We start from the raw sequence: 16,679 nt of genomic DNA, 5'->3' as shown, positions 1-16,679 counted from the left end.
TGCAAAAAATAATTTTGATATCATATATTTGGATTTCAGGAAAGCTTTTGACACTGTTGCGCATGGAAGACTATTGTACAAATTGGTGCAGAATGGTATTAAGGGTAAGTTGCTACAATGGATAAAAGGATGGTTAAGTGGGAGAAGACAGAGGGTGGTAGTCAATGGGTGCTGCTCTTCTTGGACTAATGTTATTAGTGGAGTCCCACAGGGTTCGGTGTTAGGTCCACTGTTGTTTTGTATATTTATCAATGATATTGATGAAGGTATATCAGGCTTAATGTCGAAGTTTGCAGATGATACAAAGGTTGGCAGGGTTGTTAATGACAGTAATGGCAGTGTGCTACTGCAACAGGATCTAGATCATTTGGGCAGATGGGCTAAGAAGTGGCAACTGAAGTTTAACCTTGACAAATGCAAAGTACCGCATATGGGTAGAAGTAACCCCAGAGAAACGTACCAACTGTGTGGTACTACACTTAAGGTGGTAGAAAATGAAAAAGACCTGGGAGTAATTGTGCAGTCAGATATGAAGTTTTCTGAGCAATGCAGACAGGCTGCCAAAGCAGGTCATGGTGTCTTGTCAATGATATACAGGAATTTTGCTAGCAGGGAAAAGGAGGTGATTATCCCTCTGTATAAGGCAATGGTCAGGCCACGCCTTGAGTACTGCGTACAGGTCTGGAGGCCTCATTTTAGGAAGGATGTAGATTTACTTGAGCGTGTACTGAGAGGGGGCAACAAGATTGGTGAGGGGAATGAAGGGATCCTCTTACCAAGAGAGGCTTAAGTTCTGCAAATTGCAGTGGCTGGAGACTAGGCACCTGTGCGGTGATCTGATTGAGGTATATAAGGCCTTGAATGGGTTGAGCACGCTGAATTCTGATGGGATCCTTCCACTTGTTCAGATTACGAACGTAAGGGGGCATAAATTCAAATTAAGAAAAGACAGATGTAGATTAAATGTGCGGAAATTTGCCTTTAGCCAGCGGGTGGTTAATTGCTGGAACAAACTTCCGTCTGTCGTTGTGGAAGTTGATAGGTTGAATAAATTTAAGGAGGAACTGGACAGGCATTTGGAGGGAATGGTGTGATTTTTTTTTTTTTTTTTGGCTGATGCTGCATAAGCTCATTCACTTGCTTTCTTGCATCAAATGCCACTGCTACTACTACTACTACCTTGACATGAAGCCTGTTTTGCCTTCATCAGTATTATTAACAAATATCGAAAATAAGAAGAGATCCAGTACTGAACCCTGTGGTACTGAAAACTCTGTAGGAGCATACTACCATCAATGGTACATTTTTCCAGTTTATACAAAAAGCCTTCACATGGGAAGGTATGAAAAGTCTAAATTGAGTGTGTCAAAATTATTCTTTGGAAAAAAAAAGGCCTTTGGAATCAGAAATCATAGTATAATAGGAAAAGTGTTGGTACACTGACCAGCCAGAATAAATAAAACTAGTTGCAATAGTAAAAATAAAAATAAAATAGACTCCAGAGCAAAGTTGTCTGCCCCATACGTTGCCTGTTGTATTAACTTCAGTGACTTAGACCATATTGTACTATATGTATTATGTCTGTTGAAGTGTAGATAAACCCAGTAGACAAGACCAGAATGTCTCATGGAGAAATTCTACTCCCTCCACCTGAGATCGGCTAACTACAGCCCCAATTGAAAAAAAAAATAATAAATAAAAATTCCTCCAGCCCAGACAGTATAGTGGGGTTTGTTATATTGGTGCATCTTGTGAGAGGCTTGAAGACTAGATATTTTTTTATTTTTGCTTTTACTATTAACACTTTTTAAATTTATTCTGACTTGTCAGTGTTCCAAGAATTTTATTATTATAAAATTATAATGTGATTGCTAGAAAAAATATTGCACCTGAAGTCAAGTAAGGATAATAAGGGGCCAGTCATGTTCTTATTTATTGATTAGTGGATTTTTCTTATTTATTGATTTGAAATTATTGTTTTTCTAAAACTTTTGATTTAAATTTAGTGGTATAGCATTATTTTGTGATATTTCTGATTAATTTGGTGTATTTATTCTTTACTCGGCCTTGTAATTGCATAAAGTATCGGTAAGGGTATCAAATCCACGTGTTACAAGTTACAACTCCACTGAACGAGAAGTTTTTTTTAGCCATATTTAGCCGCTTATTGAATATTTTTTACATCAAATTAGTTTTTGTAAGTAGCTTATAGACCTAGTAAGTATCGTTGGTTTATTCTGAATTGAGACAGCGAGATTTGAAAGTTAATTAATACTTAAGTGTCCGTAGATTACCGTTCGAAATTTCCCGCCTTTGTCTTTGTCATACGATCGTTATATATCGAACCTAGATAGCGTTAGTATAGTATAGGTTATAATATTTTCAGTGATCGGTAAAATCTATTAAACTTGTTGAACTTCGATGGCATTTAAATTGCACTTTTAACTAAATACATATACCGACTTAGATTACAAACGTAACATAATTAATTAATACATAACTGATACGGAAGTTATATAAAGGGAACTCGGAGATAATTAATACTTGACACTAAAAAATATATATGCCGTTATAACTGTGTTGGGAGATAAGTTAGGGTTATAAACTGAAATTGAAATTTTATTTAAATTAAAAGTAATCATGACTCAGACCAGAGCAGCAAAACAAAAGGCTCAAGCTAATGGAAGTGCTGTGGCTCAGAGGAGAACTGAGGGGGGGCAGTTGCCTTCTGAATCACGGCCTTCTAAAATGCACAGCTTGCATGATGTTTGTGGAGCATTCAGGTACGGGACATGATATTGCCATGGGGGATGTCTTTGTGTGTGCGCGATGCAAGGAGTGTATCGAAATCAGGCAACAACTCAGCGTTCTTATGGGCCTATATGAGAGCTTGAAGGACAGGGTGGATGCCCTCGAAGGAACTAAATTGAGGGGCCCATCAAGCTCTCAGCTGCCCACATCAACGCCAGAGCTTGCACTTGGTCATCGTGAAACACAGCGGCAACCCCCAAGGCAGAATGCGCTGGTCCCAAAGGAACTAGTAGTTGTTGGTGACTCTATTGTCAGGGAAACGGGGAACATGCTTTGTAAAAAGGATAGATGGAACAGGACCAGGGTATGTCTGCCAGGGGCAAAGGTTGATGACGTTGTAGAGCAGATATCATCTTTTAAGGGCACAAAAGGTGATATAGTTTTACACGTTGGCACTAACGATATCAAGAGTAGGAGACCGGCAGAATTGCTTAACAAGTATAGGTCACTGTTGAAAAAAAGCCGTGAAATAGGGTTGAATTTGAAAGTGTCGGAAATTCTGCCCAGACACGATAGGAGGGAGTATATGATGAGAGCCTTGTCGATCAATTCGGCCCTGGAAAGTTTGTGCAAGGCTCGAGGGGTAGAATTTTTTTCAGCCTGGACTGTACTTGTTAACAGGAGAGATTGCTTCTACAGGGATTGGATACACTTAAATAGAAAGGGTGCAAGAATATTTGCTGATGCTATTGAGGCAGTGTTAGGTGGGTCGGAAAACTGCTAGCTTGGGGGGATACAAAGACGAATAGATTAAGAGTAGCCACTGGCAGAGGTGAAAGAGATTCTTGCACTGCTTCTATTGGAATGAGCAGAAGCCTGAAAAACAAGATTCAGGATATTTCAGAGACTACTGGGAGTCATTGCAGTACAAGTAAACATATGGGTTGTGTTAGGGTAGCTAAGAATAGGAACAGGTGCATGTATACTTGCGTGTACACCAATGCTAGGAGTTTAGTAAATAAATTTGATGAATTTGAGGTATTGCTCAAAACATCGAAGGCAGATATTGTTGGGATATCAGAGACTTGGTGTCACACAGATATAAGGAATGCAGAACTGGAATTTGGGGAGTACAACGTCTACAGAAAGGATAGACTGGATAAGAAGGGAGGAGGGGTTATGCTATTAGTTAAGAAATACATAAAATCCAAGAAAGTGAAGCCAGTGGACATCGCTGGACAGTGCAGTGTCGAGTCAGTTTGGTGTGACATAAGCATTGGGAGATCAAAATTGAGAGTAGGAGTGTGCTATAGGCCTAATGACTCTGATGAGTATAATAAGAAACTGTACAGGGAAATAGAGTGGGCCAGTAAATCAGAGAGTCTTATAATGGGAGATTTTAATTTCCCAGATATTGACTGGAATTTGGGGGCTGGTCACTCACACACTAGCAAGGCTTTTGTGGATTTATTGGATGATTGTTTTCTACATCAGCATGTTCGGGAGGCAACTAGAGGGAGGAATACTCTTGATTTGATTATCAGCAGTGATTCTTCATGCATTAAGAATCTGCAGATAAATGAACCACTAGGTGGCAGTGATCACAGTGTGCTGAAGTGGGATTTACTCAAAGAGGTAACTACCATTAGGGATAAAGGGAAGGGTTATTGCTTTCGTAAAGGCGACTACGATGGACTGAGACAGTATTTAAATTCTATACAGTGGGACCAACTGATGATGTTACCAACAGCAAATGCAAAATGGGAAGCATTCAAAGAACGTATCTTGGAAGCTACTAGGCTTTACATACCAACTAAGAAATATTGTTCAAGGTTTAGGCCTAAATGGTTGTCAGATGAACTAATGAGGCATATGGCAGAGAAGAAAAATGCATGGGATACTTACAAATTAACACATGACACAGAAGCCTATGAGAGATACAATTTGATCTGTAACCAAGTTACAAAGGAGGTTAGGCAGGCGAAGGCAGATTACGAGAAATCTTTGGCAAGGGATGCAAAGAAAAACAGCAAAGAGTTCTTTACTTATGTAAACTCTAGAAGGAAGGGGATGAATCAGATTGGTCCACTTGATATCGATGGGTCAACTGTTGATGATCCTGCTCAGGTAGCTAACAAACTAAATGAATATTTTGCATCGACATTCACACATGAGGAGTTATTTAGCGAGGGGAAAGCCAGAGGTGTATTCAACTCTAGCAGTAAGCTAGAGAATCTTGTAATAACTGAGAGTAAAGTGGAGGAGAAATTGTTGAAGATAAACACAAGAAAGGCACCCGGGGTGGATGGGATCTATCCAGTTATATTAAAGGAGGCAGCAGAGGAAGTAAGCAAACCCTTAGCCATAATTATTGAGAGCTTCCTTGGACTCAGGGGAGGTACCCACAGACTGGAGATGTGCAAATGTGACCCCAATTCACAAAGGAGGATCAAAGGCTGACACAAGTAATTATAGACCTGTGAGTTTAACTTCTGTTCCAGGAAAATTAATGGAGGCACTAGTTAAAGAAGCACTGCAGGATCATTTAGACAAGACTTCAGTTATAGCTCGGACACAGCATGGTTTTGTTAAGCGGAAGTCTTGCCTGACCAATTTGATTGGATACTATGATGCAGTCACAAAGGAACTGGATGCAGTGAATAACTTTGATATTATATACTTGGATCTTAGAAAGGCTTTTGATACTGTTGCACATGGAAGACTGCTGCACAAATTGGAGCAGTGTGACATTGGAGGCAAATTGCTGCAATGGATAAAGGGGTGGCTGAGGGGGAGAAGACAGAGAGTGGTAATCAATGGACACTGCTCGTCGTGGACTAATGTTATTAGTGGAGTCTCTCAGGGCTCAGTGTTGGGTCCATTATTGTTTTCTGTATTCATAAATGATATTGATGATGGTATATCAAGCTTAATGTCGAAGTTTGCAGACGATACAAAGGTTGGCAGGGTTGTCAAGGACACTACTGACACTATGCTGCTGCAACAGGATCTGGAAAGGTTGAGCAGATGGGCTGAGAGGTGGCAAATGAAGTTTAACATTGACAAATGTAAAGTACTACACATGGGAAACAGCAACCCCAGAGCAACGTATCAACTCTGTGCTACTACACTGACAGCGGTAGAGAATGAAAGGGACTTGAGGGTGGTTGTGCAGGCAGATATGAAGTTCTCTGAGCAGTGTAGACGGGCTGCAAGAGTAGCTCATGGTGTATTGTCAATGATATATAGGAATTTTTCTAGCAGGGATTAGGAGGTGATTATTCCCTTGTATAAGGCAATGGTCAGGCCACACCTAGAGTACTGTATACGGGCCTGGAGGCCTCATTTCAAGAAGGATGTAGAGCTGCTGGAACGAGTACAGAGAAGGGCAACAAGATTAGTGAATGGAACAAAGGGGTGCTCTTACGAAGAAAGGCTTAAGTTTTGCAAATTACAGTGTCTGGAGACTAGGCACCAGCGAGGCGATCTGATAGAGGTGTATAAAGCATTGAATGGTTTGAGCATGCTCAATGCTGATGGGATTCTTCCTCTCACTCAGAATAATCACCTAAGAGGGCATAAATTCAAATTGAGGAAAGACAGATGTAGGATAGACGTGCGGAAATTTGCCTTTAGCCAGCGAGTGGTTGGTTGGTGGAACAGACTTCCATCCCTTGTCGTGGAAGTTGATAGCCTAAATAAGTTTAAGGCTCAGCTGGACAGGTATTTTGAACGAACAGAGGGGTGAAGTGGAAGTGGTTTTTTTTTTTTTTTTTTTTTTTTGGCTGATGCTGCATAAGCTTGCTTTCTTGCATCAAATGCCTCTACTAATGCTAATGCTAATGCTAATAAGATAGATTGCATATACCAAGTTATTTTAAAAGAAACATTGAGAGGATGGGTCACATCATTAGTGTTAATCATGTAGGCTTCATGAGACTCAGGGGAAGCACAAGTGTGTCACTGGTTCATAAACATGGTTCCAAGAAAGCAGTAAGTAACTACATACCTGTTAGTTTGAATTTAGTAGTAAGGAAAATCATGAGGGTAATGATTAAGAATGTAATACAAGGCCATATGGATTGAAAAGATTTTCTCAAGGGAACACAGCTTAGTTCTCTAAATTAAAAATTCTGTTTAACCAACCTGAAAAACTGTAATGATAAAGTTACTCATTACTTGGATGCAGAAATAACTTTGACATTATTTGGACTTTAGCAAAGCATTTGACTATGTCTTGCACAAGGAATTGCTATGTAAACTTGATTGAGATCATGGTGAAGATCCTTAGGTGGATTGCAGGACAGCTACATGAGAAGAGACAGAGGGTCGTGATTAGTGGTTGCTCTTTAGAATGGTCTAGGGTTAGAAGTGGGGTCCATCAGGGAATGTTGTTTGGTCTGTCCCTGTTTTTAACATTAAATGTCATATTACACTTTGTCTATTATGATGTGTGTATTTACTGGTTGATTTTCACATTGTGCAGGTTGAAAAACAAACAACAATAAGGAGTAGGGTCTACCACTGCAGGGTGGGAACTACTCCTTATTCTGAGATTTGAATATGATATATTACACTGGGTACCTATAATTAATATAATTAATAAAATAAAAACTTAATATTTTATAAAAATATTATATTTTTATAAAATATTAAGCAGATTAAAGGCATATGAAAAGTTATGCCAAATATTTTCGCATTTTTTTTCTCAATAAGTAATATATAAATTTTTTTGCTAACTCATGCTTTTCAATTCAAAATAATTTATATTTTGACTTGAAATTTGAATTTTGGATAACTGAGCTTTTGTAATAATCATTATTATTGTTTGTCTTAATTTTATAAGAAAGACAAGCTAAAATTATGTCTATATGTCATCAGAAAAATATTATTATTAGACTTTTTTTTTAGATTAAGATGCTTGTGTTGTTTTTATATAGATATTTTGTTTAACCTTTCAGAATATTATAAATGTACTTTTTGTTCTTTGTAATCATTTTTAAGATGACAAGATAAATGTAGAAAATTAACTTCTTGGGACCCATCTTGTTGGTAATTTGAATTTTTTTTTATTATTATTAATCAGAGGTAGAAGGAGAGGTAGTAGACATTGCCATATTCAGCAGTGATGATTCAACATCTACTACTGTTGCCATTTTGTCTCGACCTGCAGAATGTGATATCCAGAGAGTTGGTAATATACTGACCAAACTGACTTTACCATCTGATCTCTCTAAAGGTGAGATGTGAGAATTGTATGTTTTATAAACTCTTGGAATCTGATTTTACTTAATTATTTTCATTCAAGAGACCTCTATTTCATTAGGACTTTGTGCAGCCATTTTTTATTGTTTTATTGCTGAAATTTAAGAGGTCATCATAGATTTATTGTTGTCATTTTATGCATTCCAGAAAGATTCCATTAGAAACTATAAATAATGTTACCAAATATCAGCGATGAAATACTTAAACAAAATTTATTGTTAGTATCAGTAATGATGCAAGAAAGCAAAATTATACAGCAACAGCCAAAAAAACTACCTATTTCATTTGGCTATCTCCTCCAGTAACACTGGACAACATGCTTTTTACCACCTTTGCATTTACTGTTTGCAGTCAGTTTTCACATGCAGATTTCAAAAATAATCCTTAAAATTTCAAATCATGTCAAAATATCTATGAATACAGGTTTTTGTGTTAACCCATAATGTGTTTATCTTACTACAATTTATGGAAGTATATAAGTAGATTTTGTCTTTACACAGTAGGTAGTTGATTGCTGGAACAAACTTCCATCTGTCTTTGTGGAATTCGATAGCTTAAATAAATTCATTGAAGAACTGGACAAACTTTTGGAGTGAATGGATGGGTGAAACGTGAAAGTTTTTTTTTTTTTTTTTTTTTTTGGCTGATGCTGTATAAGCTTGCTTTATTGCATTATGTGCCTCTACTAATGCTAATATGACACTGACCTGTTATATTACTTGCAGTAATAATGTTTGAATGTGCTCACAGATAGCAGTAATAATGGGGAGGATTAACATGTTCATCCTTGTCTGTCTTCCACCTCTTTCTTTCATTAATGGGAAAATTATTGACTTCATCATTACTAATAAATCAGATGACATCACAGGGCTTAAATTATAGGAACCATTGTCAGGAAGTGATCATGCAATTATCAGTTGGAAGATGAAGAAAGATGTTGGAGTAGTTAAACTTAAAGGCATGATTTTAACATTAGAAGAGGAGACTTTGATAGTTTAAGGTACTATATGGTATCTGCGAACTGGCTGACTGCCAAGAATGATGAATACATTTGAATTATGGAATACTATTCAAGAAAAAATCACAGAAGCCATGAATGCATACATACTTTTAAGAAAATATTGCAGAAGGAGGAGGAGGATTCTGAAATGGATGACTGGGGAGCTGGCTGGTCAAATAGAGTGGAAAATAGCATGGGACAGTTACAGAGCATTGAAAAGTATGGAGGCTTACAACAGGTACAAGTTTATCTGTAATAGTACCTCAAATAAGGTCAGGGAGGCCAAGGCTGTGTATGAGAAAGCATTGGCTAAGAGAGCAAAGAATGAGGACAAGGAACTTTTCATGTATGTGAATACAAGGAAGAAAAAAGCGAATCAGATTTTGGATCCTTGTGCACTGGGTGTTGGAAAGTCTTAGAGAACCCAGCTGATGTTGCAGATGAATTAAACAGGTACTTTGCATTTGTCTTTACTGATGGAAGACCCTTCATGCTGAGAAGAGGCTGTGTGAGTGAAGCAGAGCCATATGAAATGAGTGATGTCACAGATGACTGTCTATCAGAAAAACCTTTGAGCATAGAGGCAAGTAAAGCTCCTGGAGTTGATGGCATATACCCTGTAGTTTTGAGGGGGAGCTCGAGGGAGTGTATTGAAGCATTGAAGTTAATTATGAGGGCATCTTTGGTTTCACGGGAGATTCCTTTGGATTGGAGAAGTGCCAGCGTATTTCCAATACATAAAAGCTGCTCTAGGAGTGAAGTTGGTAACTACAGACTGGTTAGTCTGACTTCAGTGACTCTTAAAGCAATGATTAAGAGGGCAAACCAGGGACAGAAGAATCTTAAAGCAATGATTAAGAGGGCAAACCAGGGACATTTAGTAGATATGATAATCTGAGGACACACAATATGGCTTTGTTAAGGGTAAATCATGCTTAACTAACTTAGTAGGCTATTTTGACACAGTTATTCATGAGCTGGATTTAGGTAACAATTTTGACATAGTTTATTTGGATTTTTGCAAAGCATTTGACTTGGTCCCTCATAAGAGGTTACTGTATAAGCTTGAATGGGTTATGATTATTGGTAAGATTCCAAAATAGATTGCTGGTTTGCTGCAGGGCAGAAGGCAGACGATTGTGATTAATGGATATTCTTCAGATTGAATTGTTGAGAGACCCCACTCCGTCAGAAGTGGGGTCTCTCAACGATCAGTGGTGCCTCCCTAGTCAGGTGGGCAGGAGCAGCAGTGCATAGCTTCTTGATTAGACCGGGGTTCGAGCCCGTGCCCACCAAATACGGAGGATGTGGAAAGGTCAGGGAATGACCACCGCATATCTCTGGAGCAATATGGCCTTAGTTGCTAATGCTCCTAAAAACCAAAATAACAATAACTCAACGATCGGTTCTAGGGCCACTGTTATTTCTCATTTTCATAAATTACATCGACAAAGGGATAGAAGGCATGATGTCAAAATTTGCAGATGATGTAAAGATTGGCAGAGTCATTAATAATCAGTACCAAACAGCACTCCTTGAGGATGACTTGAAATGACTTCAAAATTGGTCAGAGAAGTAACCACTATGATTTAATGCCTCTAAATGCAAGGTCTTACACTTGGGGAATAACAACCCCAAAATAAGTTATACACTTGGTGGAGTTGAACTAAAAATATTGGGGGAAGAAAGGGATCTGGGAGTTAGTATATGGGCAGATATGAAGTTTTTTGAACAGTGTAAACAGGCAGCCAGGAAAGCCCACGATGTACTTTCAATGATTTATTGAATGCTATCCTGTAGAGAAAGGGAGGTCATAAGTCCCATTGTATAAGGCAATTGTAAGACCACATTTGGAATACTGTGTTGAAGTATGAAGCCTTCCCTGAAAAAAAGACTTTGAGCTTCTTGAAAGGTTCCAAAGACAGGCAACTTGAATGGTGAGATCAAGAGAAGGACTTCCATATGAGGAAAGACTCCAATTGTGTGGGCTACAGAGCTTGGCAACCAGGCAGCAGTGACCTGATTGAGGTTTACAAGGCTCTGAGAGGGATTAGTAAAATGAGTGATGGTGAAATTCTGACTGTTATGAAGAATTCCAGAACTAGGGGCCATAAATTCAAATTACAGGTCTTGAGGTTTAGATTATTTTGTTGGAAGTTTTCTTTTAGCCAGAAAGTTGTTGATTGCTGGAACCAGTTCCCTTGAAGGTAAAGTTGATTTTGAATTAGTTTGAATAAATTCTAAGGTCAACTAGATGAGGAGGGAAGCAACCTGTGGGCGGAGGGAAGCATATAATTTGTGTTTTCTTATCTCCATGTTAATTTTTTTGTGCCAGTGCAGCAAAAGTCTGTGGCTTCCTTGCACTATATGGCAAATACTATTACTATATATTTCTTTAAAGATTTTAGTAGTCATCTGAATGGATTGGGCATTGAACAAAATCCTAATGAATGGCATATATTCATTGATGCCTCAAAATTAAGTTTAAAAGCAGTTTTGCTGCACAGTGGAAATACATTCCCATCATTTCCTTTACTCCATACTGTTTTCATGAAGGAAACATATACTATCTTCTGTAATGAAGTTATGATAAGTACTATGACTTTGTTTGGAATGTCTGTGGTGATATTGAGGTAATTGGTATACACTGTGGTTTCACAAAATACTGTTGTTTTTTATTGTTATTATTTGGTTTTAGGAGCATTAGCAACTAAGGCCATATTGCTCCGGGGATATGTGGTTGTCATTCTCTGACCTTTCCGCATCCTCCATATTTGGTGGTCACGGGCTCAAACCCCGGTCTAATCAAGAAGTGTGTGCTATGCGCTGCTGCTCCTGCCCACCTGGCTACGGAGGCGCCTTGAGCAGTTGTACAACATAAAAACATTATATTGCGCAGTAGCAGAAGTAATATAAAATATGTTCTATGATGTCACAGATGACTGTCTATTTGCATATAAAGCTTAGATTAGTGATGAACTTTGTTAAGGCTCTGGATAGAGGAAGTGGATTCTGTCTAAGCTAAGTGTTTCCCAACTTAACAGATGTAAAACTTGAAAGAAGGAATTTTCATTGGACCTCAAATAAAGAAACTCCTCAAATATGTTGTATTTGAAACAAAGCTAGAATACTGAACTAGCAGATTATACAGAACTTGTGCATTGTCACTTAAAGAACTTGTGCATGGATTCCTTGGAAGAAGTAAAAAAGATTATGAATCTCTGGTGTCAACTTTACTGCAATGTTATAAAGATATTGGTTGCTGAATGTCTGTGAAAATTAATTTTATTCATCCCATCCCAAGTTTTTTTTGCTCAGAATTTGAGAAGTTTACTTGACGAGCAAGAGAAATGCTTTCATCAGGACTTATCCACAATAGGAATGTGGCACCAAAGTCACTGGAATACCACCACGATTGGAGATTACTGCTGGTTTCTTAGGAGGGAAAGCAAAATGAACAATTGAACTTATTGTATATTTGAAATTGGTCATTCATAAGTTACTAAAATTTCACTATATCTTTCAATGGCAGTGTGATAGAGACAATTTGGCATTGATAGAGACATTTTGCAGATTCTAAAGGAATCTGCAAATTTTGTTCTGGAGGTACAAAAAATTTTTTTTTGTTGTTGTCCAGTATAATTTGTAATAATGCTTCCTTAAATTTATTCAGACTACCTACTTACACAACACCAGATGGAAATTTGTTTTGACAATCAGTTTCTCTCTGTCTGAAAGAAAAGTTTTGCACACCTATCCTGCAACAACGATCCTTTTTCACTTTAAATTTTATGTCCCCTTATGTATGTTGGCTGAGAAAGAGTAGAGGTGCCATAGCATTTAGTTTACTCAATCTATTTAAAGTTTTAAACACTGCAATTAACAAATTAACACTGCCCTCACACTAGACACCTGTGAGGGCTCCTCACAGTTTCAAGATGCTTCAGTTTATAGATCTCAGATCTTTTTTTGGTAAAAGAACTCTGCTGTGCATCTAACCTTTGGGCTTCTGCATCCACATGCTTCCTAAAATGAGGCTTTCAAACCTGTATGCAGTACTCAAGATGCAACCTAGCCATTACCTTATACAACAGGATAATCACCTGTTTGTCCCCTTTAACAAAATTTCTCTACATTAGTGACAGAACTCATTGAGCTGTCCTAACAGCCTATCTTCATTACTCAGAGAACTTCAGGCCTAGGTCTTTTTTGTTCTCCTGGAATTGATCTGAAATTACTATTTAACTGAAATGCAGCACTTGCATATATCAAAGTTAACCCTCAAATGTTGCTTCTCAGTGCATCTGCTTAATATCTCTAAGTCTTGTCACAGTAGCATACCTTGATGTTGCTAACCATCCTGTCAATGTTTATGTCATCAGAAAACTTCGATATTACTTGATATACCTTCATCAGTATCACTTGACATATCTACATCATTAGCAATATCATATAAAAATTGTGGCGCCTCCGTAGCCAGGTGGGCAGGAGCGGCAGTGCGTAGCACATGCTTTTTGATTAGATCGGGGTTCGAGCCCGTGACCACCAGATACGGAGTATGCGGAAAGGTCAGGGAATGACCACCGCATATCCCCGGAGCAAAATGGTCTTAGTTGCTAATGCTCCTAAAAACCAAATAACAGCAACAATATAAAAATTGCAAACAGTAAGGGGTGGCACTCAACCCCAAGGGATAACACTAATAATGTTAGTCCATGATGAAAAGTGGTGGCCATTAGTAAACATTCTCTGAACTGAGATTGGGCAGTGACCCAGCCTCAGTTCAGAGAGCAACAACCATTTATAACAGAAGATAGGTTACAATAATCCAGAACCAGATTGGGATGAACATCTATAGCAAGTTGCAGATGTAGAAATGTGAAAACATATAATAGGCTTTGTTTCAAAAGAGTTTGCCACCAAAACTTATAAATGCCTAAACCAGAATTATACAGATTAAAACAGAAGTATGGATAAATGGCTGTCTCAGTTATTGATTATTCAAAAACAAGTTAATACAGAAGTTGTTGGACATATTATGTGTTTAATTATGGTATACAATATTTTTTTTTCATTTGTTTTCAAGTTATGAGAGTAAAAATGAAAAGTATTGTCACAAATAAGCATGTCTTACTTGTTAGCTGTGTGTGTGTGTGTGTGTGTATTCTTTAAAAAAGCTGATTAAGAATGTTTAGAATCTGTTAGAATAAATGGAATTTTTGAAACATTCAAGATGTCTGTGGACATCCTGTGATGATAAAGCATATGTGTGTATTTTTCAGAGATGGGATTAATGAGGTGTACCTCATGAAGGGTCCAAAACATTCTGTTTAATAAATATTTGATGCTCTTTTGGGAAAGTTCTTTGGATATATAAAGAAGTTTGCATTACTGCCAAGGCTCTGGAGACTCCATCTTTTTAACTCAGTTTGATCTCTTCTCCATTTTACTATCATAATGTAGTTGGTATCATAAAGCTTTTCTGTCTTTTTGCAAAATATAGTTTTTCTTCTTTTTTTTTTTTTTTTGTTTTGCAAAAACACAGTAAAACATCTTTTTATTTTTTCAAAAAAATAGCAAACTATGTTAAAATTTGTAATTTTTAAAAATTGTATGACATCCTTCTTATTGTCATTGATTAATATGACAGTGATAAACACCTGAGAATAGTTTGCCATGATTTTTCTCTATTCTGCAAGTTTTTCATTCTATTGCTATGCATATGGCCCAGAGATGATACACCCTTTCAATTTAGAAAACAATAAAGATTAATGAAATACTTAAAAGTTTAATAAAAAAACTAATATCATTAAAGTTTTCTTTTCAAAGAAAATTAATTATGGGTGTATAACTCCTCTAACTTGAATTGCCAATAGAGTCTAGAACCATGAGCAAAAATTAATTTCTAAACCATGAGCTTCATTAATTTATTGACTGCCCTTCGCTGTCAATAAATTAATGAAGACAGCCTTCCTTGTCATACACAATTTCAAAAGACTAATGTGAGTCAGATGCAGGTACACTATGTGATCAACGTTAACAGGTCACAAAAAATAGTAAAACTATGTGAGAAGTTTCTCTGTTTCTTACATAGTCTTACTAAAAAAAAAACAAAAAAAACCATTAGTGCATTTTTCCAATTATTCTTTCAAATAATTTGCACACTGGTACGATGCAATAAAGTGTTACAATTTTATATATTTAATACACTCATAGCAGAAGCTATGACTTTGTGAATGAATTTGGTAAATTGCAACAGTAGTTTGTCAGCCAGCTGATTTTCTGTCGTGAATTCCTAAGACCAAAGTATGTTTCCATACAGAAGTAAAAAGTTTGCTAATGCTAAACAGAATTCATAGAAAGAAAGCAGGTTGCTCAACTGAGTTTTTGGAAGCATTGAATTAAAATATTATTTACCTTTAACTTAAATATAAGCATATTTAGAAAACCAATTCATCATCCGATAGTATTATTTAGAGAGCAAGTTTTTTTAAACAAAATTGAAAAATGAATTGATTTTTCAAAAAAAAAAAAAAAAAAAAAAACCCCAAAAACATGAAGTTTTCAGGAATTTTAAATATCATTTAAGGTAAAGAAACAGACATTTTGGAGTATCATTTCAGTGTGAGAACCTACCAGACACTATTATGAAAGTAGAAGGAATTGGTATACATTGGTCTTGGTCAGTGAACTGACAAGTACACAAACAAGAGTAAAATATAAAAGATTATCCCAAGTTATTTTTGTCATTTTAATAATTTGTAATCAAAGTGCAAGAGAATATTCAGCGAGGTGAAAAAAAATTGAGTTGAGGTCTTCCCTTTCTGGTGAAACTGTGCAATGCTTTTATACAGCCGAATCTAAAAAAAAGCATCACCATTGATATAAACAAAACTTTGACTCAACATTTTTAAAGAGGATAAAGTTTGCAATATTATTTTTCTTGAAATAATCATGATCAATTGATATCTAACAGGTAATCCAGACAGAAATTCACAGCCAGCAAATTTGTTAAACTGTTTGGTGTACTGGTAAACAATCCTATGGCTGCATTTTAATATAAAATGTGTATAATGTCAATGAAATTTAATTTCTAGTATAGTGTGTACTCTTAAAAAAATCTCCCATTTACACTCATAAGCAGGTTTTTTTTCACCTCCATAGTTTTATGAAAGTCAAAAGTTGGCACTTGTGAGTATGGATGGCCACCGAAAAATAATAGTAACTGAGCAGTTCTAATGAAGTATTAAGTGGGCATCATAGTGACAACTATGATATTTATTGTGATGTAGGCAAGGCATTAAGTGCTATTTTGATGAATAAGCACTCTATTTTGATGAATAAGCACACTGTATTTCTTTGTCATAATTTAGCAAAGTTAACTTAAACAGTTATTTATTGTGATGTAGGCAATAAGGCTATTTTGATGAATAAGCACATTATACTGTATTTTTCTGTCATAATTTAACTTAAACAAAACATTTAAACTAATAAATTTTAGATGTTTGTGCATTAGAGGAAAGAGTGCTTACTCTGGCTACTGCTAAAAATTTAATGGATGCAGGATAACATAGAAAGGATAAATGCAAAACTGATATTTTTGCTATTATAGTGGCCTGTTTATTTGCTCACTGGGTATAAATTTGGATGATGATGAAATTTT

The 16,679-nt window shown here is 36.7% G+C and overlaps 1 protein-coding gene across 1 annotated transcript in view; it reads left to right on the top strand.

Moving 5' to 3' along the window:
* The window catches only part of LOC150089626 (cilia- and flagella-associated protein 43-like), a 204,059-nt gene that overhangs the window by 57,119 nt on the left and 130,261 nt on the right, over positions 1-16,679 (top strand). The window contains exon 4 of the mRNA XM_090390056.1: positions 7,838-7,990. Coding sequence (XP_090246182.1) covers positions 7,838-7,990 — 153 coding nt within the window. The remainder of the gene's footprint in view (positions 1-7,837; positions 7,991-16,679) is intronic.

This window comes from Mastigoproctus giganteus, chromosome 2, assembly GCF_048544385.1.
Source record: "Mastigoproctus giganteus isolate SK-2022 chromosome 2, ASM4854438v1, whole genome shotgun sequence".
Taxonomy (NCBI): domain Eukaryota; kingdom Metazoa; phylum Arthropoda; class Arachnida; order Uropygi; family Thelyphonidae; genus Mastigoproctus; species Mastigoproctus giganteus.
The sequence above is the reverse complement of the archived record's forward strand: the minus strand, read 5'-3'. Positions and strand labels throughout refer to the sequence as shown.